This window comes from Calidris pugnax, unplaced genomic scaffold, assembly GCF_001431845.1.
Source record: "Calidris pugnax isolate Ruff unplaced genomic scaffold, ASM143184v1 scaffold273, whole genome shotgun sequence".
Taxonomy (NCBI): Eukaryota; Metazoa; Chordata; class Aves; order Charadriiformes; family Scolopacidae; genus Calidris; species Calidris pugnax.
The window spans coordinates 2,556,416-2,582,403 of record NW_015094508.1 but is presented as its reverse complement, the minus strand read 5'-3'; the positions used below and the strand labels follow the sequence as shown (position 1 = coordinate 2,582,403).

General features: G+C 37.3%; 1 protein-coding gene across 3 annotated transcripts in view; it reads right to left on the bottom strand.

Annotated features, from left to right (window-relative positions):
• Positions 1–25,988, bottom strand: part of SMARCA2 (SWI/SNF related, matrix associated, actin dependent regulator of chromatin, subfamily a, member 2) — a 109,129-nt gene that overhangs the window by 64,608 nt on the left and 18,533 nt on the right. For all 3 annotated transcript variants that reach the window (XM_014964952.1, XM_014964953.1, XM_014964951.1), the window contains 12 exons: positions 22,747–23,076; positions 22,006–22,107; positions 19,548–19,797; positions 12,380–12,506; positions 10,977–11,150; positions 10,581–10,754; positions 6,733–6,903; positions 4,130–4,183; positions 2,498–2,628; positions 2,205–2,265; positions 626–726; positions 182–329 (listed from right to left, as the gene is read on the bottom strand). In XM_014964952.1, the coding sequence (XP_014820438.1) occupies positions 182–329; positions 626–726; positions 2,205–2,265; positions 2,498–2,628; positions 4,130–4,183; positions 6,733–6,903; positions 10,581–10,754; positions 10,977–11,150; positions 12,380–12,506; positions 19,548–19,797; positions 22,006–22,107; positions 22,747–23,076 (1,823 nt within the window). The remainder of the gene's footprint in view (positions 1–181; positions 330–625; positions 727–2,204; positions 2,266–2,497; positions 2,629–4,129; positions 4,184–6,732; positions 6,904–10,580; positions 10,755–10,976; positions 11,151–12,379; positions 12,507–19,547; positions 19,798–22,005; positions 22,108–22,746; positions 23,077–25,988) is intronic.

Here is a 25,988-nt window from a genome sequence, read left to right as displayed (position 1 = left end):
ACGAAACATTATCTGTAAAAGGTAGCTTTCATTGCATTATCCATTTAATTTCCAAATTCTAACCTACTAGAGGATCTTGCATTCCTTTAACAAATTTTCAGCTTGCCACTTGAAATACCATATTGAAATGTCAAGCATACTTCCAAGTTCTAAATATTTTAATGTTTTAATGATTTCTCACCTGATAATGTTTTAGTGTGCCATTAATAAGAAGAGAAGACTGCTTTTCCACCCTTTCTGTGATCGCGTGAGCAACTGTGTAGTAGGACTGAGACCCTCTAGCACTATATTGCATGCTATATTCATCATCCACATCTTGCTTGGCTGTCCTGGAAAGCAAAAAAAAGAACTAAAGTCAATTCCCACAAACAGTTTTTTTGACCACAGGCCACATATGTATGCCTACAGAAACTCTGCAAATCCCCACCTGTGACACGTACACCAAAGGGTGCAAGCTACTTTATAAACAGTACACAATTAATACCAAATGATCATGGTCTCCTGCAGACGTTCATGCCAGAGAAGCTACCACAACTCACTGTAACCTAGAGCAAGTTACTCTTCGGAAACACCACTGTAACAAATCACAATTCCTAGCAAAAACCAGCACCTGAACAACACTCACTCAATGATTTGCTTTGCATCCTTCTCAGAAACTTCCTCGCTGTTAGGATCCAGGAGTATCTTCTCATCTGCTTCCAACCTGCTTGATTCTTCTTCATCATCCTACAGAATACAGAAAAAGAACTCGAATTCTGGGAAGTGCAACATCTTCCTAAGTCATGCTTTCAACTGGCATTCACATATTCATAGCTTTCATTCATCATTTTATGAGAGAAACGCAAATCACAAAGTTCAACTTAGGCTTATTCTGCAACAGAATTGCACTGCAGCACAACAAGATCATTTTTGACATACATCAACCCACAGGAAGTCATGATACTTTGAAATAAAAGGTATTTTCCCCTTTAGTGCCCTTACTTAAAAGCCTTCCTCTGTCTATCATGTTGATAGAGAGTATTCCAATACTGTGTATATATTTATATCGTTCCAGATGTGTGATAACTTAATAAAGCTTAAAAAACTGCCAAGAATCGCAGTTTTAGGCTTCTAGTTTCTTAACTTTTTTAAAAATAGACCACATTTTTACTCTTTTTAAAACAATGTGATGTTTTCTGACTACAGTTACAACAGACAACGAATAACTTAAAATCTCACTAATGAAGATGAACAAAACACTGCTCTGAATCATGCACATTTAATCACCTAAGAATGATTTCCTAGCTTTAAACAACATCACTGCTAAAGAGTCTATGCAAAAATGTAGTAACATCTCTTTTAATATTCCTCCTAGAATCTGACAGGTATCAGGCCCTCCCCTCCTTTCTTAATACTGAGAGTCTTATAGAATTTTGTTAGCAGTAATTAGCCATACAAAGGCATGTACATCATACGGTCCAGTCAGATTCAGTGGTCATTTGGTGTAGTATTGTAAAGACTGCCAGACTTAGGAGCTCCAAATTCTATACCTAATTCTGCTACTAGCCTGTTGATTGAACATGGTCATTCTCTACTCCTCAGTTTTGCTCTCCTTTAGAAAGTACTTGTCTGAAAAATGCTACGCAAGTATCGGTATTGATTATTCATAGTATCTAATATTATGACCCTGGAGGATAGGGACCTTTGCATGTGTTAATTTTAAGATTTAATATTAATATTTAAATTACCCTTAAAGTACTGAATCAAGCCTACCCTAAACCGTCTGAACCTAAATCCTTAATATAATCCCTTTTTAATAAACATAATATATAAATAATAACTGTGTTATTCAGAATTGTCAGTAAAATGTCCACTGCATAAACATTAAAGATGTTAACTGAATTCAGCACAAAGCCACAATACAGCCTTTTATGACATATATTTTAAAATAGGAAGCTGCTGATATCCTCTGGTTCACGATTCTTTAAAGTCAGACTAAAATATTTACTTTTCCTAAACCAGATTACCAGTTTGCCATTCACAGCATATATAAAGGGCAACTGCTATGAACCGAGAAGAACTACAAAACCAGTTACTTTTCCTGTTTTTATTATTTTTAAAACACCCACTATCACTTTCCCTTCCTTATGAAAAACAAGGAAAACACCACATGAAATACTTGTTTTTTCCTGTATTACTTGTATACTTTTTTTAAAGACACATACCTCCTCCTCATATTCAGAGCCACTTTCATCTTCACTGTCTGACCTGGGAGCAACTTCATAGCTGTACAAAGATGACAGAAATATTATGAATTACAGATAACAAGAGGAGGAATTAGGTTCAATACATCTCCTACTCAGCTTACACTTAATAAATTAAAAGCAGAATAGACTAGAAAAGACTAGAACAGAATAGAACAGAACAGGTAAAAAAGAAAAAAAGAACACTAAGAGAAGCCCCTGAAAAACATCAATGCAAACAGAAAAAGCAGCCTACTTTTATGCTAACTGCTTACCCGGGGTTCATCTCCAGCCAAGCATCCAGCTGACTTGCTTTTGGTGCTTCCGGTCCAAGAAGAACTTTGCCCGTTTCAGTGTGAGTCACTTTGACTGGAAGGTCACTCATCTGACTGCTCTCATCTATGGGCTAAAAAATCAAATGAAATCTTATACCATAAGGCAACTGAATTTCATGCTTGTCCTACGTAACAAAAAGAACTAATAACACCTTTCAAATTCCAGATGCAAACAAGCACTGCAATTTTGTTATAAGAAGCCACCCCTTCCCACATGGCTATCAAGCAAACACTAAGTCACAGTACTTCTGTGTGTAGTATATTCTATGTGACATCCAAAAATACATCACAGTATTCCAAATAAATTAACAAGAGCAGCATGGAAAAGAATACACCACTGACTTCTGTGAAATGACACAAGATATGTATGTTTATAGGCATTTAACCCTGTTATTTATACCAATATACATCTATAACCAAAAACATACATTGACCTTATGACCTTTTCTCTTATATGGAGAAACAAGGATATAACACTGTAACTAACTCTTTAAGTAAAGGCCTATTTGAAAGATTCCCTGTCCTGACTTTTTAAATTAAGCTAATAAAGCACCAGCAATAACAAAACTTTTAACTTATTCTGGTGATCTAACAAAACCAGAATGGCATTACTTTTTCTGTTTTCTCTTTGCCCTATTTCTTTGCCCACAGATTTTCTACTTTAAAACTTTTTTGCCTTCTACTGAAAATCTTTTCCTAATATACATATATATACACAAACAAGAAAAAATAATTCTGAACATTTATAAATTCCCACAAATACTGAAGTTACAGGAATGTTATATGCATTTTTCTTGTGCAACCGTAACTATATTAAAGGATTTTGCTATCACTTTAACTACATCAGCAAAAATATCACTTGCAAGTATAAAAAAACCCTAAAAGTAAAACAATAAATACAATTCTAAAGTCTTTTATAAAATTAAAATGGAACAGAAAAATGGCATTAACAAAATAGTTCTTAATGAGGCAGCATATGCTCTGCTACTGAATGAAAAATATTATTCAAAGAATGCCACAGAAAAATTAGTCATTTCCATTTGCTTCTGAGGAAAAAAGAACTTTTAAATGTCTTAAGCCATCATGCTTCTATAATCTGTTCTGTGTCTGAAAGGTAAATACATGCAATGACAACAATGTATTTTATAAAAATGAGAAGCTAGAATATACCATGTTTACAGCCTCATTTTATAAAATAAATTATGCCTACACATGGACTGCAAGAAAACCATTTACTTTTAAGCATGTAATAAAGCTGAGAGGGATTCTTCAGCATACTCAGTGATAGATTCAATGTATTTTTCTTTTGTCTTCAACTTTCTGAAGAGAAACAGGCTAGCATAAATGTTAATCCAGGTAATTTTTATTACTGGTTATAATCAACAGGTCTTTCTAGGACATTTATGGTGATGATATTTTCTTAAACTGTAGCAATGGCACACAGAACAATCATTGGATATTAAAAAAAAAAACAAACCAAAACCCAACAACAACCACACACCCCTCTCCCCCATCCCCCCCCAAAAACCAAACCAAACCAAACCAAACCAAACCACCTTAAAAAATTCATACCTCTCCATCAGGACCAAGACCAGATGCCATTCCTTCTGCATTTTCTTCAGCCTTCTACAACAAACAAAGAATTGAAAAACATCACAGTCAGTTTACAAGTATAGAGAAAATATTTTATATGATATATGTGTTTTGGACCATGAATATATTTCACTTGATTTCTGAATTGCCTGGGATGCATGTAAGTCAAGGTATGGTGGATATAGGTAGAGATAGTCACAGAATAAATACCATACACACAAACCATACACTAGGTATGAACAGGGTACCTACAGCACCTCTAATCACTGTAATAAACTGCATCTATGTGTCTGGCCTACTGAATTTCTGGTTCAGACTAGAGATCAGTTGCTTAAAGACTGTGCTAATACAAATAAAACAGTAATTAATTTTCATGGGATTTGCTATTAATTTCCTCTAAAGGCATCACAGATCGTGTATCTCTGCAAGTACTTTTATTTTAGGTATGTACACAATTACTAGAGAACTAACTAGAAGGAGTACTGGGGAAGTTCTTTGCACTTTATCTCAATTTAGTCTAGGCCACAGCTACTGAATTACAAACAAAAAGAACCTTTGACTTCTTAGCTAGAGTAAGCTAGATTTTTTTTCTCCCCAGGCACCACTCTCAGAAATAAGTAGTATCTTCCTCAAAGCTTATCCTCATTTAGTCTACTTAAAAATGTCAGGATAATATGAGATAAAGGAAGATATACTTTGCTTCTGAATTGGAAATGTTCCTAAACAATTCTGGCAATAAGCAAGAAAGGATAGAATACAGCTTCCACTCCTGTCACAGAGCAGGGCTTGTGGTACTGCAGCACAGTTTTATTTTGGTTACCAATATAAACAGATCAGATCAATAACAATATCAGATCAGATATCAAATGACTTCCAAGTATCATTAACGTGTATGATATTGCCATTGAAGTCCATTTCCCAAGGCGTGAACTTCAAATGAGAATGCAGCAGCAGGCATGGGTCAATTCTACATTTTAAAGGAGCTTTGTTCTTATTTCATTTATGTACGCTTCAGACTTCAGGACACATGCCTAACTATCTTTGTTAAATACTTTTTCACTAGTATTACCAAAAATGGAAATCTGGCTAATAAGCCAGACAATTCACAACCTACAGTTAAAAACAATTTTGGAAAGCAGAAACATATGCTACAAAGGAGATAAATGTAAATAATGATAGATATCTTGCACTTGTATTTTGGGCTACGCAAAGATGTCTTTAATCTTGTCAATTTAATCCTTGACAAGGAAATAACAATTTCATAATAGTAGGAAGCTACATTTTCTTCATTCTCCGTATAATGTCAAGAAAAACTCCTACAGATACAGGTGAAAGGTTGCATAGCAAGTCAAACAAGGGGTAACATTTGTGTGCACTCCTGTAACCTTCATAGATGAGCAAAAGCTTGGTGGAAAGAACTTAGTAACAAACAAAAAGCTGCAGATGATCAAGACAGAGCTAAAATTTTTCTTCTCTTAACCTTCCTTTAAGTTTTGGGCTGGGGTATTTATAAGCACTGAACATTTAAGGGGCCTATTTCATTTTTACTTCAGTGAGAGAGTATTATCTCCGTACTGACATGGCCAGAAGACACTCTGTTCCTCATACATACTTCAGCTAAACCTACATAGAAATAGAACCATATCACAGATGCGGATTGTTGAGGGAATTAATGTTTTTCATTAGAGCAGTGCATTTACTCCACACATTATCCCATTAAGGATTATCTCTACTGTGAATTCCATTCATTAAATCAGGTCTGTTCTCACTGTTAATACAGGTCAAGAACACCATTTAAGTTACATCTTTACCTTCTTAGCTGGGGATTGTTCCCATGTTAAGAACACTTTCTCAACAAAAAGTAAAGAGGTTTTGGAGAGGGAAAGGGGAAAACATGGAGCATTTTTTATGCTAGTAATATCCAAAGTCAGAATTTTTTATATGCTGGTATGTGGTAAATATGCTGGTACTAGCATATTTAAAGTGCTGCTGGTAAACCATGTAAAAATAAAGTTTATATTTGTATCAGTAATTAGTAGCAAACCAGGCATGGAAATGGATTATAAAAATCCTCTTATCCATCCTGCAAGAGATGAAAGGTACAGAGAGGTCACAAAAATGACAAATCATTACTCAATGATTATTTTACAAACAGAATTATTTTTTCAAAAATAGCACTGTTCAGTTTCCACACATGTGTCTCAAGGGGTAAAAATTTCATACAAAGAAAGGCAATTTTGAAAAGCTTCAATTAAATGTTATGAATGCACAATGAAGGATACTACTGGATGAATATTCACTTACTGCAATAAACTTACCCGGATTCATTCCCTCTACTCATTTCCAATGGTCTTAGATAGATAGATTTCAGTGGGGAGATACATATATATACCAAAAAATAAACATAAAAAGTATTTCTTAAATACATTTCAGTGGAGAGAGATGAGTGTTAAGAATTTGCCAGTGTAGATGATTTTAGATACTGTGGTATGAGTGTGACAATAGGGTATCACTACATTTATCAACATTAAAACTGCATTTGAAGAAGAAATGGCCTAAAAATACCAGCTGCAATTACTTGCCTTCTTTCTTCTCCTTCTCTTCTTCTTCTCTTTGGCTGCTTGTGCCTGTTTGTGCTCCCATACCAGGTTAGTCAAGTTAGCCACATACTCATCTGTCTGCTGCAACAGGTAGGCCAGTCGTCTATCCTTCTTTTGGTCAATGAGCTTACGGTAACCTTCTTCATCTTCAGCCTAGCAATACAAACCATACATCAGTCATGACAAAAAGTGCTTCCAACAAAACATTGACCAACTCCTCCATCCACAACCATGTGTAACCTTAGTCAGGTCATTATTATCTGCATAGGGGAATAACTAGATGTGTAAAGAATTTGTCATACGATCAAGCCCAGAGGGTCATATATTTGTGTTAATGGGTCATAGAATCATCATGGAATCATAGAATGGTTAGAGTTGGAAGGGACCTTAAAGATTACTGAGTTCCAACCCCCTTGCCATGGCAGGGACACCTTCTACTAGATCAGGCTGCTCAAAGCCCCACCCGGCATCCACAAGTTCTCTGGGCAACCTCTTCCAGTGTCTCACCAGCCTCACAGTAAAGAGTTTCTTCCTAATAGCTAACTAGGTTTAAACCATCACCCGTCTTCCTATCACTACACTCTCTGATAAAGAGTACCTCTCCAACTTTTCTGTAGGCCCTCTTTTGGTACTGGAAGGCTGCTATAAGGTCTCCCTAGAGCGTTCTGCAGGCTGAACAACCCCAACTCTGTCAGATTGTCTTCACAGGAGAGGTGCTCCAGCCCTCTGATCATTTTTCTGGCCCTCCTCTGGACCTGCTCCAATGGGTCCATGTCTTTCCTGTGCTGAGGGCTCCAGAGCTGGATGCAGTACTCCAGATGAGGTCTCATCAGAGTGGAGTACGGGGGCAGGAATCACCTCCATCAACCTGCTGGCCACACTGCTTTTGATGCACTGGAGGATGCAACTGGCCTTCCAGGCTGCAAGCACACATTGCTGTCTCATGCAGCTTTTCACCCACTGGTACCCCCAAGTCTTTCTCCACAGAGCTGCAGAGGGTCATACTCTATCTGGACACAGTTAAGAAGAGGGATACCACAGGGTTCTATCCTGGAGCATGTTGTCTTTAACATCTCTATCAGTGACCCAGAGGAAGGGATGGAGGGCACTCTAGTCAACTTTGCAGATTACACAAAACTGAGGGATAGCAGTCAATATGCTCGAGGGCTGGGCTGGGCTGCGCTTCAGAAGAACGTGAACAATCACAGTAGTTGTGCCACTTCTCATCTTAGGGGTTTTCATGACATGTCTGAATAAAGCCTTGAGCAACCTGCTTTGAATTCAGTGTTGGCACAGCTTTGGGAACGCGTCTGGCCTAGAGAGCTCTCTGTCAGCCTGAGTGACTCTGGGATTCAGAGATTCTATGATTCTAAAAATCTCCTACTCTCATGGACTAATGACTGGAAAATCTACAGCGGTTGCGACATGAAAGGAGATGGGGGGGGAATCACTTAACGCAACATTGAACAGATTACAATGTCCCAAAACAGAGATTCTTGCTAAGTCTCCTACAGAGATGATTTTTCAAAGACATGAAGCATAAGTAGCCCACACCAAGAGGAACAACATGGGGGTGGGTAGCAACTTGTGTTTAGTCCTTTGTCCAGCACAAATACAGATCTTTTTCTTTTCAATGTTAGAAGAAAATTTTCTTTTGAGAAAATTATCTGTCATCTTTCTACTCTGGTGTTATTTCATCTTTGACACAGGTCACTATCAGAGACAGGATTCACCAGATAAGCCATATCTCCAAGTCATTCTGGCAACTTCTGCATCCTTATGGTACTGCTTAAGTGTGCTGTCAGGGGTAAGACATACCAGGAAACACTGCTTTCATGTGCTGCAATGAGATAATGCAGCATTTGAGCATGCCAGAAAAATAAAAGGCAAGCAGCAGACATACCTTTGTCAATTTTGACTAAAACAACAAATAAAGGAAGTATACAGTGTGTTATAAAAAATAAAACACAACTAAGAAAAATTTTGAAGATTATTAATTGCAAAGACAGCACTTTGGGAGATAAAAAAAGATCATCTTTCTTTCTGGAGACACACCAGAAATGCAGGAAGTTGGCAAGAACAGCTACGATGTTCAAATTGAGCTTGTGAAATTGCTTGTAAAATTCAGTTGTAATGTTCAAGCCATTAGAAGTACAACATTCAAAACCTACCTTTTATAATATTATTATTATTACTGAATACAGTCATTGGTATCTAGCAAAGGTACTTCCTTTATACATTCAATCTTGTCTTGGCAGTATCTTTTTAAATTTTTTTAAATCATTCTGATGCCCATTCCTGCATGTGATATATACTAGTATTAATAAGCTGTGACGTGATCACCATTTTGAATCACAGTCAATGAAGGACAATCTGTGGAATGAATTCAGCATTCCTCAAAAGATATATAAAGAATTTTAGAAATAGCACATCTTCCTAGATAACACTAAGCATCTGAGAGGAGATGATGTTTGTAATAACCCTTTGTACAAATCTGCAAATTCAAAATTTATCACAACTGCACTAAAACTAAATAGGCAAAATAACCCCAATAACATCACGCACTCTTAGCTTTTGCAGAAGGATTTAATGGAGTAAAGACTTCTGAGTGCAAAGCCCTAAACTGAAAACACCTATGAAGTGCTACGATAAGAGTTTAACCACAGCCTTGGTGAAGAAGTCTTAGGGGAAAGCACAGATATTCTGGAGGCACTGATATCCTGTGACATTTCTGGACATTGAGACCCACTTCATCTTCTTCAGCAGTGGATCCCAGAATCACAGAATGATATGCTGCTAGAGGGGACCTCTGGAGATCATCTAGTCCAACCCACCTGCCAAAGCCAGTCCTCCTACAGCAGGTTACACATGAACTTGCCCAGGTGGGTTTTGAACCTCTGCCTCTCTTGACAGCCTGTTCCAGTGCTCTGCCACCCTCAAAGAAGCTCCTCCTCATGTTTAGATAGAACTTCTTATGTACAAGTTTGTGCCCATTTCCTCTTGTCCTGTCACTGGGCACCACTGAAAAAGACCGGCCCCGTCCTCTTGACACCAACCCTTCAAGTATTTATAGGTGTTGACCAGATCGCCCCTCAGCCTTCTTGATATTTTTATTATTTATGGTACTACATGTTAGACTGACATAAGCTAAACTTTGCGATGCACAAAAATATTTCTAATGAATCAAGATTATTTTTTTTTAATCAGCTTTTTTTCCTCTAATAATTAACATTTTTATTATCTTGGTTAGATAGACTGCTGACAATTATCTCTAATTATAAAAAAAAGCTCTATAATGCAGATTACTGTGCAATTTTAAGAAATGCTCTAAGGCCTAAACATTTGTTATTCCCTTATGCAAGTCCTTCATTTACATTTTATACACACTTTTATTTCTCAGTTTTTATCATTTTTATATTTTACTATTTCAAGATATTGTTTTGTGATATATAAAACCAAACTATTTAGTCCTAATTCATGGTGGGAACAGATTCATGCCGGACAGTGACTAGAGTTTTGCATTACATTTGCACTCATACTAGATACTTATTGGTTTTTACCAGCCTGTTTCAAAGTAGGCCTGTCAATTCCCATTCAATTCTATGTTGGCAAAGTGTTAAAAAAGAGGGAATGAATGTTTTGAAAAAACTTTTCCAATCCTAGTTGCTAACATACTTGTACAACGCATTTCACTCCAGAATTATTTTAACTCCTGAAATGTAGGCAGCCCACTGAAATACATGGGTGTGGCTGAGATAGCATATGAAATATTAAAAGGATACAGACGCAATTTTAGCTAAAATAGCCATATTACTTCCTTTACTCCTTACCATTAGTCTCCTCATTCTTTCTTTCTCAATTCTCTCAGTTTCTTTCTTCTGCTCACGCTCAGTGTTGGCATGCCATGTTGCCACAGCTTTAGAAAGCTTCTGAATCTTCCCAGCAACTGACCGGTGATACTCTTTAAAATCTTTAGCGTGCTGCAATATGCTATTCAGGTATTCCTAAAAAGAGAAACAAGTTAGTGCAGACACGGGGGCAAAGCACCGGGTTTGAAATCAGGAATACAGAAGTTCTAATCTTATCTTTTTCCAATTGCTTACCACATGACTTGCGTTTTTTTTTAATCTTAGAAACTCTAAAGGCAAATAAAATATGTAACAGAGAAGACCCATGCAGCAAAGTGCATTTCTGCCACAGGGCAAACAGCTAATAAGTTAAAATACCTGATGCTTCTGCCTACGCTTTCTCTCCTGTTCTATCTTCTGCTGCTTCTCAAGTTTTTCAGTCATACGGGCCTCCCTCAAAGTCTGCCGCTTGCTTCGTTTGTAGGCCTTTGAGTTCAGTGCTGTCTCCAGCGTTGTGTCACGGCGCATGCAGGCTACTACCTCCTGCCTTAGCTAACAGTGAGGAAAAAAGAAAAAAAAACAAACAAAATTTTAATATATGGAGGAACAAGTCTATACAGGGGCATGGCAGAGTGAAATACTAATAGTCCAGAAGATGTTCTAGCCTCCTCTTCCCTTTCCATTAAAGTTGTGAAAAAGATCCAGCATCTATACAGTTGCAGCAGCTATGCCTGTTTCCCTAGAAAATCTTAAGTCTCCACAGGATGGCCATAAGTGTTAATTAGTCTTAATCGTAATTTCTTCCTTCTTTACTAGATGTTGCAAATGACTGTCCTGCTGCAATGAAATGGGCTAGCCAAGATACTACACAAAGTAAAGCACGAATAAACAACATACATAACATACTTTCTAGAGCTGGACCTCAGATAGCTGACAACTGATTCAACTGCCAGCTGCACAGAAGACAGCAGGGAGAGGTAAATGTTAAGGGCTCGCCACAGTCCCAGGAGAACAGCAGGGAGGCCCGGCTGCTTTTCATCTGACCTCTGACAAAACCTCATTACAAAGGAGTGCCAACAGTAGAGGGGAGGAAGACTTGGACATCACAGTATAACTACTGCCAAGGCTTCTGTCAGAAAGTATTTTTGCTTGACCTGCCAAATCACTTCTATGTTCTTCCAAACTAGCTGGAAATGCCAATGGCAAGATTAGGCCCATTAGGAGCCTGGCAGTGTGATTCTTTTTCTGAAATTCATTTGTTGATACATGCATTCAACATCCAACTTGTATCTTAGATATTATCTTGTTAACGCTTTATTTTCAAAGTGTGTGTGCCACACTGGAAATCCTGAAAAAAAGATCACAGAGAAATACCACATATAAAACCAACGTACAGCTCTTCCTGAAGCAAGGAGACTTTGTGACAAAGTATGTCCAAAAAGAGGTATCTATTGGGATTTGTGTGGGAGATCAACTTGTTATGTGTCCAACTCTTGTTTTGTCTCTGTGCCAATGCCAAGCTCATTATTAAAGATATAGTTACACTTTAGACTGGAAGATAAAGTAGGAAACAACAAGAACACTCGCATGTTTTTATTAACAAAATAAAATAAAATCTAAGTTAAATGTTTCTGTGACTTGCTTATCGGTCAGCTTTGTTCTCATGCAAAACCTCCTCCTTAGGCTCAATGCTGGTGCTAAATCTCTTGCCAGTTTCTTTGCTACATGAACACGTTTGGCTGTGACCTCTATGAGAATTTTCCTGACACAAAAGGCATTACCTGGCGCTGGAAATTCAGTAACCTAAGTGCCTTCAGCTCCACTGTAGCTTTGGTTCTCAGATCAGGGGGCAGAGAACCAGGCAAGTTCTCCAGTTCCTGGATTCTGTGAGCAATTCGAGCCTGAAGCCTAGGTAAAAATAAGATTGGATAAGACAACAGAAGAAATCTGTAAGTGGTTATCAAAATTATACAGTAAAAACAGGCACTTTGTCTCAGGCATTTATTTGTCTTTTACTAATTGATTCTGAACTTTTTCAGCAAGCAAAAGGCAAAAGCAAAAGGCTTTTTGCAGAGATGACATTAAGTATCCTTTTCCACTTTGAAAATAAATTGTCAAATAATGAGAATACCCCTTGGCCCTTTTAATTTTAAGAATATGTGTGAAAGAATATGTGTGAAAAGAAACTTGGGAATTTTATTTTACTCATACTATAGAGGACTCTGTTTTCAAGCTATTTTGATGGGTATTGTTTTACGTACAGAGTGTCAGTGGTGACATAGACAGAATGTTCTTTAATATATGGAATGCTACTTGCTTATCTTATTGACAAATGAAAAGTTCATTAGTAAAATATTCACACTTACATAACGGTTACACTGTAAATCAGATTCTATTTCACTCTTCCTTTACAAGGCCCTTTTGCATTCATTTGCAAATTCAAGAGACAGAGAGAGTAACGGACAACCCAGATAGAACCTGTTTTTTTTTCTATTTCTTACATTAAAACCCAAGTCATAGAGTTAACAGTTACATAGTTTTTGTGGGTTTATTTCTACATCACTTTATCACTAAAATGGGCACAGACCCCAGAATTTAAAGTTATCCAGAAGTTGCATCCAAGTATAACTGAATCGGTGCCCTCCATTTTCCACATGCTTTAGGGAAAAAAATAGCCCCAAAACCTCCAGCTAAAACCAAACACACATACACCCTCCCCAAAACCAGAGAGTTCTCTCTCTCCCAAAATCAGAAACCTAAAGACCCAGGGAGAGGAAGGTATCTTATCTCCCTATAGTGCACAGAACTCACAAAATTTCCCTTTCCTTTCACAAAGCACAAAACATCAGATCACGTTAGGAAAAGGTGTCCACTGACGTTTTCCTGCAATGAGGACTTTGGAACTGCCATGAAGGGAGAAAGAAAACATTTTCTATAGGGCTTCTTTACGTACAGTGATTGTACTTCCCCTGCCCTTTCACTCCTTCATGAAACCACAGACCACAGCATTGTGACATAAACTCTCATACACTCGACACATCAGCCTCGCAGCTGGAAAGCAGACCACACATCAGGCAAAACAGCTGCACCTGATACGCAGAGTCAGAATAAATCAAAGTACTGGCATCTCACAGTAACTGCATGCATCGTGACTTAACGTATAATTTGACATGCAACTGGAATCACTTGTACAGTTGCAGACAATATCTCTTCTGTAATAGTACTCCTTCCTAAAACTCCTAAACTTCCCAAAACTATGCATTTTTTTATATTACCAAATGACTTCTGAAGCTCCTAGAACAAGGAGGTAATGCTGCATTACTGCAGAAGACTAACTTTATGTTCTCAAGAGAGCAGGAAATTGAAGCAGCACTAGGTTAGTGAAGTTTTTTCATACAGACTGAAAAGTAAATCAAAAAGGGTTACTTCCTAATAAGAGAAAGTTCAATTAAAACCTACAGATATTTGTCCAGGCCCAGAGAAGTTCATGATTTCCAAAGGAAAATTTTCATTGAGAAAGCACCATTGGCATATTTTGTTTATTCAAGTGTATGTACTACCCTGAAAAAGTCCACATTTTGTACAACTTCACCTGTCACTGCACATTCCAGTTATTAAGAAAAAATTTTACTGCACCTAAGGATGCAAAATCTTGAAAATTAAATGGGTTTTTAAGATGTACTATTGTACCTCCATACAGAAAAGCAGGCAAGATCTACAGAGACTACTGTTCTAAATCACCGATGGGTGCTCTGCCTGTTGCTTATTCACACATGGATGTAATCATGCATCACAACTATGATTTATTACTTTATTTCACTCTCCAAATAACTGCAATGCTTCTTCTGAAACCATCACCTACAAAACAGTTATAGCCAAACCCCAGGTTCACTGACTTTAATGAAACTTTATGGGAGCAGTCACAACCTTTCCAAACTTCTGTAAGCTGTGAACTTAGTTAGGCAGCTGAATACTTAACATATTTTCCGGTTTTTTTTCCTTTTTTGTTAGCATCTAGTGTTTGTTCTTGTACTATACAAAAAGATGAGCACAAAAAAGTTAATCTAGGTTCTTCCTAACATAGTTTTAGATAACTAAATGGATGAGTCACTTTGCAAACAAACATGAGATGAAATGTTCGCTTTTTAGTTGTGCCAAAATTGGCTTGTTACTTTAATTCCAGGTATAAAATAGGTGAAAGTGCCTGCTGATGTAAAAGTTTACACTGTAGAGGTTCAAAAACCAGCCAAAGGTGGGCTGGGGTTTATATTTCTGTTGCCTAAATTATTAATAAAAATCCAAATATACAACTTTCTTAAGATATGACTAAAAATAATGCAAGCCTATGCAGTGTGCTTATTACATCCCATCATAACATTAAGCAGCCCACCCCCATGTAAAAGGCTCCTCACACTGCTAATCATTTTCTTCATTTTTCTCAACTCTGGTTTATAAAAAGGCTGATCAGAAATAAATGCCCACGACATTCTATTATTAAATTATAAGGCAGATTAGTATTTCCAGGATAACTTTTCCTCCAATGTTTTTGCTTCATATGCTGAACTGAGTGCAAAATCAGAGGTCTGCACTGAGCTACAACCACACTTCTACACTTTTGTGGGTGATTACCCTCCTTTTATAATCCAGCCAGAGGGAAGGACTAGGAAAAAAAAATAATACAATCATTATTTCTAAGTCAGTACTAATACTACTTCAGAAAACTCCTACGAAAACCCAAGTTCATTTTCTATTGAAATAAGGTCCTGGTCAAAAAAGTATAAGTACTAATGAAAATCTACAGCACATGTGGAAGAATAATGAAAAAATTGCAGCCGGATGGGTTACATATAAAACAAAACAAAATTTATTTTGAAGTTTTATTTTGTTTTAATTATATTGTTTAGTGCAATTACCACTAGTAGTAATAGAAATAGTATTTTCTTGAGTAGTAAGTAGGATTTTTAAAATAATTCTGTGACATCCCAACACAAGTGAATGCAACAAGTACTTGAGGTTTGTCTCACCACAGCCACCTTCTAGTCTTTAAAGAGAATGACTGCAGTTTGACTACTGCTATCTTCATGGAAAAATACAAATAGTTATTAGTTAAACAGAAGAAATGAGCTTCCTAGATGCTTTTTACAAGCACTTGAAGGATATAATCTCTCCGTTTAAAGGATAAATTTAATTAGACTTTGCAGTTCAGCAGTCTGCCTTCATCCATGCAGACAGCGGCTAGTGCCACTTCTCTTCACAAAACAAGATCTCTTCGTGCACCTCTTCCTCGTCAACTGGGGTCAACAACAGAGGTTATGCTTACACATTCAAACCTATCTGGTACAGATGCCACGCAGTAAGCAATGAAGATACATGAGAAGAGACTTTGCAGATAACAACAAAGAAATCACTGACAATCTACAGGACACCAACAATTAATTAGCAACGAGAAGGTAGAAAAAAAGTGCTTCCACATAATAGAACAACTTTAAATTATACACATTATTAGCTTCAAGGGCTCTATTCATTGAGATTAAAAAGAAGTATGGTATTTTTAAGTAAGTGTTAAGGAGAGTTTTATAAAAGCAAAGCATGAATTTTTCATTCTGGCCAGATTTCAAGGCACTCAACAAGTTTAACAGCTCTCTACATATGAATAATTTAAACTTCTTATATGTCTAAGAATTTTAAATACCTAAGTTTCTTTTTATCCACCTTTAGTCACATAGAGATTAACAACAATTATCATATAATCTCATCGTACGTGCTGCAAATAGCTTCTCAGCACAACCACATGAATGTGACAGCAACATTAACTCTCAGTTTTCTTTCTCTTTGTTAATATATACTGGAGCCTTTTTTATCATCAGATCAAGGCTTTTCAGGGAGGAAAAGCAGTCTGCTGATGTTTGCTTAGATTCAAAGCTTTTTCAGATCCCGCAATACGCTAATAGGTACATTACTGCTTCTCCATCTGCACTGGTCTATTTAACATGTGGTTTGTGAATAGGAATGCTATACTGTACTTTTCAGTGCCTATTTGATTAATTGTTTGACGAAACAAACTACATAACTCCCTAGTAACAAGGACAGAATAAAAGAATTGCTATTACTGAATAAAAAAATAATTAGATGCAACTTTGTAAGAGCAAAAACTAAAGTGCTTCAAGTTTACAATACTGTTCTGTGTGTAGGACATGCTCTAATACATAAAACATGCATATGACCTATTAAGAAACAGAAAAGCGTATGCAGTAGCATGTATTCTGCCCCAAAAGTCTGCCATTACTTGAGAGGTGTATATACAGCAAGAGACATGGCCAAACACCTCAGCTTTAACATGTAGCTCATAAATTAGTGCTAAATTACTGTCTCCCCAGCACCACGCTTTAGACCTTTAGTCCAGAAACACCATGAAAAGAGAAAAAATATATCAAAGAGAGAAGAAAGTAAAACCCAAGACAGACAAGCGATGCAAGTGAAAAAAATTGCTCACCACCCATCGATCAATGCAGAAACCGTCCCCGAGCAGTGGGCCACCACCAACCTCCCCAGAGTTTTATTGCTGAGCGGGATGATGTCATATAGTATACTAATATCCCTTTGGTCAGTTGGGTTCAGCTGTCCTGGCTGTGTCCCCTCCCAACTCTCTGTGCACCCCCACCCTCCTCACTGGGGCACTGGAACAGAAAAGGCCTTGACACTGTATAAGCCCTGCTCAGCAAGAACTAAAACATCAGTGTCTTATCAACACAATTTTCAGACCAAATCCAAAACACAACCCCACACAAGCTACTATGAAAAAATTTAACTCTATGCCAGCCAAAACCACTACAGTCAACTGAGTAAACCTAATATATAATTTACAAGAATTCCTAACTTAATCAGGTTCAAAGCTCACACTTTCACACAATAAGGCAGTGTACCAAAATTTTACCTTTTGGGTCTACCTATATGTTCGAAAAATGAATCCCTGAAACACCTACATGATAATTCTGCCTTTTCATGACAATGAGTAATTCAAACAGTTTTCTAAGTATTCAAGGTATAACAACCCTTTATTAAAAAAAGTTAACTCCTGAGAGATCTCAAGAGACAATCTTTTCATAAAGCTTTCATTTACTTCACTGTTTTCAGAATACAAATGTTTATATTCACTTCTTTATATTCCCTTTTTATGAAAAAAGTGTGAGTATGTGATGTTTCTGTATTAAACTTGCCTATACTGAAGCTAAGTCTAGCACTGTCCAAAGCACAAAAGCCGTTAAACTGCTTTTTTTGAAGCGTTTTTCTGTTGTTACTTATACAGCTTGAAATAATTAATGAGAAAAAATTAATGAAAAAAATAATGAGAAGAGAAGGCTGAGGGGAGACCTTATCAACGCCTACAAGTATCTCAAGGGAGGGTTGAAGGAGGAGGGAGCCAGACTCTTTTCAGTGGTTCCCACTGAGAGGACGAGGGGCAACAGGCACAAGTTGGAACATAAGAGGTTCCACTCAAATATGAGGAGAAACTTCTTCACGGTGAGGGTGACAGCCCTGGAACAGGCTGCCCAGGGAGGGTGTGGAGTCCCCTTCTCTGGAGATTTTCAAGACCCGCCTGGATGCAGTCCTGAGTAACATGCTCTAGCTCTAGGCAATCCTGCTTCAGCAGGGGAGTTGGACTAGATGATCTCTATGGTCCCTTCCAACTCCAGAAATTCAGTGAAATTCAGTAATTAGAAGACCTCCAGAAGTTCTAAGCATTCTGATATGGAAATCAAAACAAATTCCAGCAGTGTTCAACATTATCTATGTGTTGGCATAAAAAAAACCCAAAGAAACAAAAAAACCCCCCAAACCAAACCAATCTTCTGCTGCAGAATCTCTGTCAAACTTCTATCTCACTTACTCTGCCAAGACGATCAGGGTATCTACAACCTAATGGATATGCTGTATCTGCAACCACTTCTCCACGTTAGTAAATGCAACACTGCTGTTTTCTGTCACCCCTCACTTTCCTCCATTTATGCATACTAAGACATAACAGTTTGGCACAAACTCTGGACATGGCACAACATCCTAAAATGCTTCATGGTGTTTTACCTTTGTAAAGCAAAAGCCATTAAACCAGGGAGATCACCGTCCCTTTTGGCCACCTTCCCTTACAAATTCACTGTTACAGTAACTAGAAGATGCATCATCAGTCCAAAAGAAGCAAATAGGCTAAGTGCAGCTTCTTTCCTCTGACTGATAATGATGAGGAAAATATTTTAGGTGCAGGTCAAGATCCTTCTGTTTGGCAGATTCTCAAGGTCAATTGTTTAATAGCCTTGTTCATGGGAAGAGGGAAGAAGTCTCTTTCTAACTCCACAAGAAATGTCATCCTCTGTACACTGTAATGAATATAATTCACCATCTAATTAGGGCAGTCAGGAGGCAGCTTGTAAAGATCATGCTTCCTGGTAACTTTTTTTAGAAATCTTGTCTGTAACCTCCTTAATATCCTCTCTACTCTCTGGTAGTCCAGCCAATCCCATCCACCAACCACCAAAATTTGGTTTTGCTGTGGCCACTAACTCATCAACCTTTTGACTTCCACTGCTCTCTTCCAACATCCCTTTTGTTTACAATTCTGAAAACTTTCTGCACTGAATTTGTTTCTCTGTAGACTATAAGGATTTTAATTTCCTAACTTTCAGTATTTACAGCATTCAAGTAACACAGTAACCCAGACGAGTCCTTCATCCTGTTTTCAACTTATCTGGTTTGCAATGATACTGCCAGTTTGCATTACTAACTGATAACAGGGTAGAATTAAATCATTGTTTGGTCTGTTGTTTTTGTACTTCTCTTTGATGCCACCTCCCTCTGGAAACTCAGTTTATACAGTGGTTGATTCAAGGAATGTCAGTTAAGAAAGTGAAAAACAACAATCTGCATGTGCATTTGAATCTTGTTACACACTTTTACCTATATTCACGTTCTTGGAGTATTTCAACAGGATCCAATCCTTGTGGCTTCTGGATAGGGCTGATGCGATTCTGCTTTTGCTGCAGCTGAACAATGGGAGAAGGCTGCCCAGGTGGCGGCTGTGGTACAGAAGGTCCTGCCATGGCGGCAGCAGGCTGGGCAGCCGGGGGGGCAGGAGAAGGCCTCCCACTGGGGGGTGGGGCGGGAAGCTTTTGCTGCGCGTTGGAGACACTCAGATCTGGAGCTTGGCCTGAATCGTAAAAAGTATATAATAATAAAATGAAATATGGAATACAGCAAGAAAATCAAGACGGTTTCTGAAGGCAGAATGTGAGGTAAGGCAAACATTAAAAATTACCAGAAAAAGCACACAGAGATGGACTACGCTCTGTATTTAAAAAAACATACTGAAATGCAAGTATAAGAGACATTTGAGACAGTAATCCAAAGAAAAACAAAACACCCGAAATTTTAGGAAAAATGCTGTTTCTTTTCCCATTCCTGTTGTCTTTTAATTCTAGCATTAGAAGAACTGAAAGAGCTGCAGAACTGATTTCATGCAAGTGTAAGACCTAACTGTGCCTCTTGTTCACTATCCTTGCATCACTTAGCAGAAGGAATCTCTAATCACAACCCCACAACAAGCACAACTAAGCCTTCTTTTAGAGCTCTACCAGAACTAGTCAGTCATATTAAAACTTCTACAACTGTACTTAGATCCTGTCATATATAAATAGCTTGTTTCATTATTATTGCCTATTAAATGTATTTAAGTATTTCAAATATCAGGAATTAAATTGCTGTTTTATCTTACAGCATTCTAATCATCTTGAAAATTAACACCTCAGTTAACAAGAAAATAGTACCTGTCACTTACAGACACTAAGGGTCATAGATTTTGGTATACCATTAGGACAAGTCATCCTTGCATTCAGATGTTCAAAAATTGGCACTGACAAGAGACACACCTGCAGTCTTGTAATCAAACTTAATTCAAACCAAACATCCTGAAATCTAGATAAAAGGATTCCTTCAGAGGTCACCATTTGTCATTCACACATCTGCATCAAACTCCAGAAAAGGAACTTGGGCACAAGCTGTAGATTTTGTACTTAACAACAGTGCATTTCAGCTTATAAAAAATAATGAATGAAAGCAAGCCACCAAAACCCTCTGTGTAGTCTCAGTTTTCCAGGAATCATGCAAACTGGCCTGTAAAACAAGCACTACCACAAACAACTACGTAATGAATGAAAAACAAATTTAAAGAAAAAAGGATAATCTTTAAAAACACATGAAATAAAACCTCCAAATAGATACAGCAGGGACAATTTTTTCTTATTAAAAAAAACCCAGCAATTAAAAAAGATGAGCAGTAAGCAGCTTCAACAGGACAGGCATATTATTATAACACACTGGATTATTTTGATAAACTATCCATCCAGCAAATCTGTATACCTGCCAGCATTTTTTAGCCGCAGCATTTGAACTAGAAGGCACTGTGCTTGGTAAACTTATATATACGAGCTCTCAAGAAACACTTTTCCCCCTTTTTATTATCCTACTCAAATTTTAAGTATTCATTGGAAGTATTCCAAGAAAAGCAGTTCTACATCTGATTACACACTAGTACTTCATTTTCTTTTTTATGTTGCCCAAAGTAGCTGAGTAATGGCAGAGAATTTTTTATGACATGAACTATCATGGAGTCATCACTGTCCCTAAATTTACCCACAAGCAACAACATAGCATAACATTTCTATTGTATGAGAAGCTTGCCTTATTTGCAAGCCTGCAACATTGTATTTATTTTTAAATTTCTCTTAAAAAAAAACCAACCCAAACTTCAAATAATATATATTACTGGGGATTTCTAATTCTTTTCAAAACAATACTTTTACAATTCTACTTTCAAACAATAAAATCAGCCTGTAAACTCAAATCTGAATTATTTGATTCAAAATCTGATTATCACACAAGGGGGAAAAAAAGTTATTCTGTTCATTATATCTCAAAGACTATACTGTACTTTCAAATCCCATTAAAAAAAAAAAAAAAGCAGCCTAATTCTACCATGGTTTGAAAACTTTTATTATTTTTATTTAAACTAGCAGAAAGACAAGCTTGCTGCAATTAAGCATGCTCAGAACATAACTTATTAAGTAGATTTTATGGGTTTCCTCAGGCAGCTTACATAGTTCATCCCTATTGTAAAAAGGTGCTTCATGTTCAGGCTGCCTGGCAATTGCAGTAATTTCATATGGTCACGTCATTCATGGATGAAAAAATGGTTAATTTCTCCTTGATTCAAGTGGTAGGCTCAATTAAGATTACACTGTCTCTCAAGCATTTTTACCTTCCCTTTTTTTTGCCCCCGCATCTTTTCCCCAAAGTCTATCCACACTATTTAACCATAACTTTGCACATGATATAAAATCAGCATTATATTCCACTATACCTTCAGTCCAAGTTTTTGGGGTAATGGCAGCTGTATGTCCAGGCATCCCTGGAGCAGGCCCTGGTCCAGTTGCAGCACCACTCATTGTATGTAACCCAATACCTGCAATTTGACATGAAATGAAGTGACCAGTGATATTATTAAAACATTACTACCCTCGCTTTCTAATGCAAACTCAGTAATGGAAGTGTTCAGAAGCTAACAGGTGCAGGCTGTTTAATGTAACCCAGTTTTCTTAGGAACCAAACGTGCCTGCTTACTGCACTGTAACATCTACTATCATAGGAAAAAAACATAAGAACATTTTCTTTTCCTTATGTTTTTCACTTGATAGCACACTATACATGGTTTGTTCAACAACCTAAATAATCAGTCAACTTGCTCCAGATTTTTTCATAGAGAGACAAAACTGAAAATTCACTCTAAGAAAAAACAATGAAATTGTCATCAGTAAAGTATGATAAACATTCAAAAAATGTCAAGCATAATCAGGACGGACAAAGTACTGCACAGTGAAATCATTTTTATTTCAATTCTGACAATACCCTATTACTAATAAATGTGTTTTACACACTTACTCAAGCTTACAAGCAAAGGCTGCTGTTCAGTTAGATGCCAGTCCCAAATTACAGGTCTGCACAGCACCCATTTCTTAATTTTATACATTCTTCAAGATTGTATACATTCTTCAAGAACTTCAAGAATTACCTGTGCAATGACACAAACCCTAGATTCACTTACCAGATTGTCTGTTGAAGGCACTGGGAGGCTGCTGCTGTTGAATGCCAGGCAGGGTCCTCTTGCCCTGAACAGCAAGCTGGAGGTTTTCTGGTAAAGGCTGACCTCTAGCTAACATTTTGTATGCTAGAATCTGAGCCCGCAGCTGATGCAGCTGTACAGGGCTAAAAGGGGAAGGACCTCTGTTAGGTTGATTCATAACTTGTGGGTCTCCTGGTATAATGGGTCCTGGCTGGCTGGGAGTCATCTGGGGTGGAGTTGGACCTCCTGCAGACATTGGACTGGACACATGTTCTGGTGCTCCTAGTGGAGATGGGTGGGGAGACATATAACCTAGAACAGGTAAGAGGATCACAAACTTATCTCTCTGGTTAGTCAAATCTAAATTCCATCAAATTCCTTAACATTACAGAGAGTATAAAAATGTCTCTCAAATCAGGACAGCTGTAGTATTTTCTGCAAGAACAGAAGTGCAATCTGAAGTTCCCTGGGATATCAAGATAGCTTCATGAGCTATTCTTTGAGAAAAAGTATGACTATATAGTCCAGTCATTCCTAAAAACAACAATTACCCTCACATTCAGAGTAAAACAAACTAAAACATGAAATACAGTACAGATGCATCAGGATGTGGTACTGTTGCATTAGAATGCTGGACAAGTATTTCACTGCGGAACACATGCAGCGAAGTCTGCTGATTTTACAGCTTAATATTATCAGTTTATTTTGATGCACGCACATTAAGGAATACCCGTTCATTGATAAAAGCCCTCTTTGCTAAAACTCATAAACATATAGAAATAGAAGCAGATGTATTCAATTTCTACACAATAGCTTTTTTAATTTGTACAGATTAAAGGTTTGAGCCAGTCAAAGATTGTTCAATATGTTTCACCATTTGGGTGCTCAAGAACTTGGAACATCAGCTGCAAGCACAAAAATCACCTTTTGAAGAAGCTTCTGAAGACTGTGTTACTCTCTAAAGTTCCAAGAGAACAAGCACAGTTCTGAAGCAAACAGGACTTGTATCTTAACACAGCACTTGTGAATGCAGTGGTTTAAAATTTGAATTTTAATTCCACTTAATACATATTTCCTTGAACTTCACAATACATCCATAAAAGAGAAGGCATAGACTTTTGGTGAGATTTCTAAGAAAATGTAGTATATCAGAGACAAAATATCAAGAGTGATCCTTCAGGTAATGCACAACAGACAGCTAGATTTTAAAGATGTCCACCAAGAATGAAAAAGAAGTAACGATACTTATTTACTTCATCTTGCTATTATGCAGTACAAATCATGCTCTTGTTGATTTGAAAAGCCTAAAAGAAAAATTAAAAAAAAAAAATAAATCAAGAAACCTTCTGGTTCATTCCACATTCTTTAGCAAGCCATGGATCACAGAACTCCGAAGTTCATTCCACATTTCATGGTTCTGTGACACCAAATCTACTCTTTCTCCGCTCTTCCTGAGACTTTAAAGTGGAACTACATCAATTTTATCTATACACAGTCAGATCAAAGAAGCAAGTAATTTTGCCATCTCTGTAGCTGTGGTGTAAGATATTGAGCACCTGCTTTCAGTTCCAGCTGCAAGTCTGTGGCTATGTTTTGCAGAGAGAAGTTTTTAGAAGTGGACATTTTTTGAGCTTTCTAGATATGTATTATTTACACTTTCCCTCAAAGTCCTGAGCATTAAGATTTTTGGTAATAGGGAACTAGAAAACAAGATTCCAGTACAACATCTCAGGATATCCCAAACTTCTTGTAAAAGCTCTAAAATGTGCCATTTACAGAACCTAAATTTTGCGATGCTATACGGAAATTTTCCTGTTTAAGTTTGGAAACTTTCAGAAGATCTAACAGTGTGACAATAAATGCAGTCACAAGCCTGCCCTGATAAAGTTTCTACACCACTTGTTTTTTTCTTATTTTGTTATACATACTCTAATACAGGTGAGCATGTACACGTGGGCTCTGAGTAAGGACACATGAAGATTCACAAAGGCTGAGTTTAACCAGCATTTGTCACACAAGAAAAAATAAATTAAAGACACAGTCCACAGGAATGTTTAATATACAGGCAAAGAGAGATACCTTTTTGAACTTTGCAAACACACTTTCATCTGCTAGGAAGCACCTCAACTGCATTTTCTGTGGCACAGATGAATTTCCACAGTAAGTATTCAGCAGGTTTTTAAATACCTAGTTCACTACTTGTTGCTTGCTTAACTGCCAGGTACCCCTTCCTCTGTATTTTCCACACAAAATTGTGTTTTCTATTCCACATAAACCAGTCTGTTTAATTTAACGTTCAGGATGGAAGATAGGAAAAGCACTGAGTGATAATCTTGCAGAACATCTGCAAGAGTTTTATGTGTTGGCAAAGGACAATAGACAACCTTTAGTCTTGAAAAAAAGAGTAGAAGACACCCAACACCAGGAAAGGGAGGCCAAACAGCCCAACCCATCATTCAAAGCTGTGGAAACTTCAAAGCTTTATCAGGTCTCTCCAGGTCTTATCTACATGAGTTCTGGAAACATCCAATGATGGTGATTCTTAATCACTCTCATTGTGAATTTTCTTTTCCTTAAGTCCCATCAGAATATCACTTACATAACCTGTGACCATTACTTTTTGTGCTTTGCTATGCACCTCTGAGAAGAGTCTGATTCTGTCTTCTCATGTAGAAGAGGCTACGTCACAACTCTTTACCAAGTTTCAGCAGTTAAAAAGAACCGCTTCCTTAACCGTATTTAGCAACACTCTTTTCATCCCTCTTTGGCATCAACTTGTTTGACAGAAACATATGACAACATGTCATAAACAATGTATATTTTTTACAATATTGACAACGGAAGAAATCCTAGTTATAACAGTTGACCAAACACAAGTATTTTTGGAGAGCAGACTGTATAAAAAGTTTCTGCTCAATCACTTTTAGTGGAGGAAGTGAACCTTACAGTAAGTGTTGGTTTCTAAGAATGTACCAAATGCAACTGAAGATTTTGTCAGGGTTAGAATATTCACCATGCAACTTTCCATGGATTCTCAGAGAACTCATACTGTCCTCTCACCATGAGTGTGGGCACTTATCACTCTTTTACCACATTACCTATTTTCACAAAACTTGCAGAAACACAACTGTCTTGAAGGACTCAAATCCTGTAGCAAATCAGACTGAAAGCATTCAATAGGACGAAGGGCTATGAAGAATCCTGATTTTCTATCTTGGATAGGT